The sequence below is a fragment of the Nothoprocta perdicaria genome, unplaced genomic scaffold, assembly GCF_003342845.1.
Source record: "Nothoprocta perdicaria isolate Ctin4 unplaced genomic scaffold, notPer1 scaffold_344, whole genome shotgun sequence".
Taxonomy (NCBI): domain Eukaryota; kingdom Metazoa; phylum Chordata; class Aves; order Tinamiformes; family Tinamidae; genus Nothoprocta; species Nothoprocta perdicaria.
In genome coordinates this window covers 385,005-392,004 of record NW_020455582.1, presented here as the reverse complement: position 1 = coordinate 392,004, position 7,000 = coordinate 385,005, and the positions used below count along the sequence as shown (strand labels likewise).

The 7,000-nt window shown below is 40.5% G+C and overlaps 1 protein-coding gene across 1 annotated transcript in view; it reads right to left on the bottom strand.

Moving 5' to 3' along the window:
• Positions 1–881: 881 nt before the first annotated feature.
• The window catches only part of CDH6 (cadherin 6), a 57,718-nt gene continuing 51,599 nt past the window's right edge, over positions 882–7,000 (bottom strand). The window contains exons 10-13 of the mRNA XM_026043990.1: positions 6,424–6,545; positions 5,517–5,634; positions 5,174–5,425; positions 882–1,388 (exon numbers count right to left, since the gene is read on the bottom strand). Of these exons, the coding sequence (XP_025899775.1) occupies positions 898–1,388; positions 5,174–5,425; positions 5,517–5,634; positions 6,424–6,545 (983 nt within the window). The 3' untranslated portion in view covers positions 882–897. The remainder of the gene's footprint in view (positions 1,389–5,173; positions 5,426–5,516; positions 5,635–6,423; positions 6,546–7,000) is intronic.

The following is a 7,000-nucleotide window of genomic DNA, read 5'->3' as shown; positions in this document are numbered from 1 at the left end:
TTTAGTTCTGCTCGTTCCTCCATGTCACAGTCTAATCTGGACTAGGATTAGAGGATTTGCGGCCTATCACGAGGCAAGTTCCGGGATGCTGCCTAATAATTAGATATAGGGGCTGCTGACCGCACACACATGCATGCACGCACATCTCTCCAGCAATGCTAGGTCAGAAGAATATATACATAGCAGTCAATGAAATATATATATGTGTGTGTTAATACGATTCAGTGCATTGGGGCAATGGAAAGTTCTAGAAAAACACTTAGGTTTGAATGACTATTAGGCCTGTCTACCTTCCCCATGAGTAAAATGTGTGTTTGATGTTTGTTTTTTTTTTTTTTTCCTCAGCTGACTCTACTTGTGTAATAAACCTCCATTCCACCACCACTACTTTTGACTATAATACATAGGTTAAACTAGGGTACCTTCATTACATAAGGATGTGCAATACACAATCAACAGAGCAGTTGTCTGAGCTGAATAATCTGAATACAAGTAAAAAGAGTAAGTGAGCTTAAACAGGTATATATTCCAATTTACAATATAAGCAGAACAAGTAAAAATATTGCTCCCATCTGATCCTTTTTTTGTTTGTTTTTGTTTTTGTTTTTTTTTTCTTTCCCCCTCCTCTACTGATGTGCCTGTAAGATTGACTTGGTAAACCGGATAACACTAAAAAATAATAACTTTGCCTCTTGGAAGCTCATAAAATGCTGCTATAGAAAAAGGCTTCGGACACTTGCGCCACACAGACTGCAGTCATTAGACGATTAGAACCGGTAGAAGAGAGAACCCGTTCACAGAGCTGGGGGGAAATAGAAAGAAAGAGCCACTTCACGTATCTCAATGCTGTTTCTGAAAAAAAAAAAAAAAAAAAAAAAAAAAAGAAAAGGCAACAAATTAGGAGTCTTTGTCGCTGTCCATCGTGCCGTACATGTCTGCCAGCTTTTTGAAGCGAGGCCCCCAGTCGCTGAGGTAATCGTAGTCCTGATCTCCGTCTGTAGTCACTGACTCCAAGGAGCTGAGGGACTCGGCCACGGAGCCGTTGCCTTCGTAGGCGTAGGTGGCCAGCGAGTCATACGGGGGCGCCGTGGGGTCCGTGTCGTTCTCCTTTAGCCTTTGGTTAATGAAATCCCTGACATCCGTGTTGTCCCGCGCTGCCGCGGGCCGCCGCGGCATGAAGAGCGTTTCCGGCACGATGTCCCTGCGCAGCTTGTTGTCGTCTATGGCTTCGGGGTTCCTCAGCGTGCCGATGTCGAACGCCTGCGTGTCTTCCTCTCCGCCGCCCTCGTCGTTGTAGCTCACGATGTTGTCCCGGATGTCCTCTTTGGAGATGATCAAGGGCTCCTTCTTCCGCTGCCGCCGCAGGGCTGCGAACAGCACCACCGTGACTGGGAACAAGAGCAACAGAGGAAGAGAGCGGGCCAGTTAATCCCCAACTCTATCAAACTCTATTAAAACCCACAGGAGATGCTGCACCACTTCAACTCCGAGTTGTAAAAGATGTTCTGAAACATCCGAAGCAAAAAAGATGTTGTGAATGCAAACGCTAGGGTTTCAGATGGCGCCTTGCTGGCCTGTGTGGGCCTTGTGAAATGAGGTGTCGTGGGTATGCATTGGAGGAAAGGAGATGGCAAGCGTGTAAGAGGCTAAGCAGAGCGTCGTTTTGTGAGAAGTCACAGCTTTTACCTGGAGACCTGCTGCACTGAAAACAGACTTAGTTTGGTAAGAGCTGGGAAGGGACAAACACCTCCATAAAAACAGATATCAACACCAGATGGCAAATACCTTGAACCTCAGGGGAGAGATGAAACTTGTGCTACGGACAAGATTAGGATCTACTGGGCTTCCGTGAAAGGCTAGCAGGACTGCCCTGCAAGAACAGTAAGCATCTCCTCCTCCAGAAAAAAGTGTGGAATGGGATGGATTCTAAACCAGCCCAAACTACCTGTTAACGTTCCTGCAGTTTTTACAATGCACATCCCCTTTAAATAGTACATGGCTTAAATTCTAAAGAGCGATATTGGTATTTAATCTGCTAAGGACAGAAGATTTCTCAAACAGGTCTTTTAGACTATATAAATATGTATAAAAACAGTATGTATTATATGTTATTATAAAGTGTGTGCATATATATATATTCTTAAATGTATCTGTGTATATATACATATATATTTATTTTATTCTGAGAGCAGGAATTCTTTCCTAGGCCCTGAGCCAGGTTTGTATATTCACACTCAGTAATGATCCTTAATACTCACAGAGACATGGGCACAGAAAGGGTTTTTTTTTTTTCATTTGGATGCTTTCTTAAAGGATTGAATATTTAAAATGAATAGTGGCAAAGAGCAGGGATGTATTGTAACTACTTGTTACTACTATCACTGTTGCTTTGGTGCAACAGGCCCAAGGCCCACAGTGCCCAGTATTTCAGCTTGGCTGTGCAAACTCAGGAAACAAATAGCAAGAAAACATATCGTGCTGCTGTATTTGTAAATTTTTCTCAGCAAAGAAAATCCAAAAATATCTGTGCTCATTAATATGAGATAATTATGTTCATCAAAGTCATCTCTCATGTCTGCAGTAATTCTGAAGCTAAGAGAAATGGCACAGTAACTGTCAAAGTTGTTATTTCTTTCTTTTTCCTGAATTTCCTCCTTCATTTGTGACTGTGCTGAAGACATTGTCAAGTACTCAAGATATTTGCTAAATAAAATTTGCCCATTGATACTAATCTTTAATTTCCTTTGTCGGGCTAAAAGAAAATAAATAAATAAATAAATAAATAAATAAATAAATAAATAAATAGATCCTTGTTGTAGGTGAGCTTAAGCACATTCTGGAAAAGAACAATCTGTTTCTTCTCACTGGTAGACAGAGTCTACTAGAGACAGAGACTCAGGATAAAGTAGAAGAATGATCTCCTAATTCCTGCTGTGTTTAGGCCATAGACTAGTGTGAGAATATCTCTCAGTATGAGTTGAAAGGAAATGAGTCAAGTGGTGAAACTGAAAGAAAGGCCATCTCTGATGGTGAACACCTCACAGTCTCACACTGATGATGGTTACTTATGGTGTCACCCAGTGGGCCTAATTTGAATGATGTTTCCTTATGCAGCTATACAAAAACACAGTAAGAGAGAAGTCCTGTCCTTAGGAGAATAAAGCTGTATGACTATGTGGGAAGACTGGGAAAAGGAGAGAGAGAGGAAAAGCATCTGGACAAAGTCATGGAGAACTTGAAAAACGCACAGTCAATTTTGAATGGGCTTCTAGAACAGTGACTTACAGAATGGTCTGAGAAAGCACAGGAATGGTGCAGGGTTTTTTTGTAAGGAAACATTGTTGAAGTATCCCATTAATACAGAAGGTATTAATACAGAAAAATATGCTAGGATGATTCTTAAAATTGTGAAAAGGTCAAGGCACAATATTTATCATTAATTAACTTTCATTAATAGTTATGTTATATCCTTGATACTTGAGCTTTTCTCTTTTTCTGCTGAACTTGTAGAAAAAAAATACTATGGATGCTAGGTGTTAAGGTACATCACATTTATTTGGTTAACGTCTATCAATATATGAAGCTTCCTAATAAGCCAATAGGCTTAACCAAACTGTAAAAAAAAAAAAAAAAAAAAAAAGCAATTTTCAAGTACTTTTTGTTGATGCTAAACTTTGATTTTGCAAAAATTTGGTTCAAGTCTGCCCAGAGTATTGCATTTCATTCAGTGGTGGTTTCACATGCAAACCCAGCAACCAGACTGAAAACAGAAAATTATATAGTGGAGTTAATTGAAAATCTGCTTATGGTGCATGGCGATGTGAGCAATAATTGACATAAAGTGCTGCTTAGCACACAGAATCAATTACTTTCGATTGACATAAAACAGGAAATTGTTTTAATGTCAGATTGATATTAATGAGCACAGTTGTACTAACTAGTGCAAAACTATATTCAGAAGCAGGTTGCTTTGTCTCATAAGGAACTTGATACAAAGCAAGCTCAGCCCTTAAATGCAGTCATAGCATGTTTTGAAAAGTAATCTTAATGCCAAATGAAGGGTCCTGGGAATCCTCATTGCATTCCCTTGTGGGAATCTTTTCAGTAAAAGGGGTACTGTTTTATCTGGGCAAGCTATGACTATATTGTTGAAGTTTGGGAGTCACCCTGTGGTCCATAACTTATGACTGGAGAGGGGAGATTTTTCTGATTCGTAAAGATGAAGTTGGTTCTGCTGTGGTGATCCATGTGTTTGGGAAAGACAGGAGTATGGCAGAAACATATGGAGTCACTGTGGAAACATGTTTCTCTCTTGCCTGACCTACTCTTATAAACCTGGTCCTCCTCCTTTTTCATGCTAGTGGTGGTGAATGCAGTCTTCTTGAGAACTGCCTACCTACAATTGTACTGTTCTCACTAGGTGACAGACTATGGTTTAGGGATGAGGGGCAGATTTCCTGTATTCTGAGTCATATACAAGCGAGGCAAAATCTGGCTGAGAGGAAAATGCACAGAAACATTGCAAACCACTGTTATTTTTCAATTAAAAATGCTGACAAGTTCTAAGTCCTGTAACCTGCATATCCTCCAGACTCAGGAGATTCCAACTGCTTCGTATTCTGAGGAGCTAGAAATTGTAGCTCTTGAGAGAGGGTTTTTATAGTCACCCCCTTTCATTATCCTAAAGGCACTGCACGAGACTCTTTTCTCCTCACTAGAGACATGGAAAATTGTTTAAAAGAAAATTATCTGACCACCTTCTGTAGTCATTAGAAATAGATGGACACCTCCAATGGCTAGTTTGTCTCATTTACCTCAGATACCAATATCAGCATGGGATGAAAGGCTCTCCAGAGGTGCCTGTGTGTTTCCATTGACCAGAGAGCACAGTCCAGTCATCTTGTCTTATTTGGATTTTTGGACTTAACTAACTTTTAGACAACTGTGGCCAGGTAGGATGAATTGTATCCACCACATCTGCAGTAGTCCCTGAAGTGACTGACATCTGTGACAGTCATTGTCCTGATCAGGAAGAGTAACATTTATTCGGAGGAAAATTGGTTTTATTTCTTTGTCTTACAGTATTAAGGAGGGAAACTTCCCTTGTTTTATTTGTGTGAAATGTGCGCTCCTAACTCAACTCTGAAAGGAACAACATCTGTTTGCCACTTACCTAGTAGTATAATGATACAGAGCAGAATAGCAATGAGAGCCCCGGTGCTAAGACCAGTAGGATGAATCAAAGCTTCTGCGTTGCAAGACAGCATCTTTCCTCGATGGTCACAAGCACATACTCTAATAGTCACTGTTTCAGTACTGCTCTGGATAGGGTAGTCGTTGTCGGATATTACCACTGGCAAGAGGTAGGTGCTCATTTCGTGCCGGTTATATCTGGTTTTTCGAGTGAAAATCCCTGCTGTGTTGTCTGGAAACACAAAAATAAACATTATAGGAGTACTCATTTGAAGAGCAAAAGCAAAGAGGAGATAATAAGGAAGATCTTCCTAGACATTCACCTCTGTTGTCCTGGAGTGTAAAGTTTGAGCTGCTGGCTGCCTCAGGAGCTAGGGAGAATGAAAACTGGTGTCCACTGAAAGAGTCATCTTTATCGACAGCACTTAGTGTCTGTATCAGCTGAAACAACAAGAAAAACATTATCTCCAAAGTCTCTGGGCCTTACTCTTACTTAGCTACACGATGGTTGTAAAGTGATATTATTCTATTAACTTCTTCCTTCTACTGTAAGGCAGTTGATGCTGCTAGGGAGCTAAATAAAAGTAATTCATGTGCTGCTGATGCTGCGTAGGATCATCATGCTCTCGTATCCCAGGCTATCAGCTCAGTAATGTAATGAATTTGGAAGTTGGCAGGAGGATCACATTGAATTCAAGAGCAGGCTTGGGCTGGTGCCACTCTAGGCGGATCGGAAACATTTGACAAGGAATAGAAATGAGAAGTGAGATAGTGCAAGCTCTCTGTATATTTTTCTGGCCCAGTCCCACGTTACAGGAACTTATTTTGGCTGAGTTGTCTAAATTATCTGCAACTTGGAAGCCCTTAGCAGTAGGACTAGTGGCAAGAGCTACCTGGCAGCACATAGTTAGATCAGAGATGGGGTTTTGTACAGACCTGAAACGCTTTTCTGAAGGAGGCAGTAGAGGTGCCTGAATATAACAGAGGATTTCTGAGGGAAAATGCATCAGGGATAACAAGGCAGAGTACAGAAACCAAATGTGTAAAACAGTGTCACATCAGCTGCAAGAATAGTATCATCAGAGTCTGTGCAGTTAATTTGTTTAATTTAATTTTGCAAGCTGGCAGTTTGTTGCAATTCGAAGTATGGCTCTTCATGAGGCGGTGCAAGAGTAGCACCAAAAACTCAATCCATACGGAATATTTTCTTAGCACAAGTAGTCAACGCACCTGTTCTGCCTTTGCGTTTTCACAGACGAAGGTCTCATAAAACATGGGAAACTCTGGAGCGTTGTCATTTACATCCAAAACCTTAATGAACACTGGGACACGGCTGCTTTGTTTTGGGTTATCTGAATGGTAAAAACAGAAAGAAGAGAGAATTTATTTAGCCTAGTTACTGACAGTGCAGGAAAAGAAAAGGATAGAGTGAGGGACTGTTAGCCTTAAATCTTGTTCTTAACTCTCCTCTAAAAAAAATCAGGCATTATTGTCATTACGGTGGTCCTCCGTAAACTATTTGACGAAGACTGAGTGCAGGATATTATAAAAATAAATGTATTGACCCAAATAATATAATTTGAAGAAAGCAAGGTGTCTAGAACTTAACATTTTTAGGTCTGAAATAGAAGGTCTGAACATGCATGAAGTTTTTTTTTTTACCTCTCTGTAATAGAAAATATTCCCTGTCACTACAAGTCTAATGTCACACTCAAGCTACTACGACTGCCATTACAATATGTAAATCATAGCTGCTGCAGTTGTCATAGATCTTATCTGGTGTTGTGTAGGTTGAGTTGATTGGTGT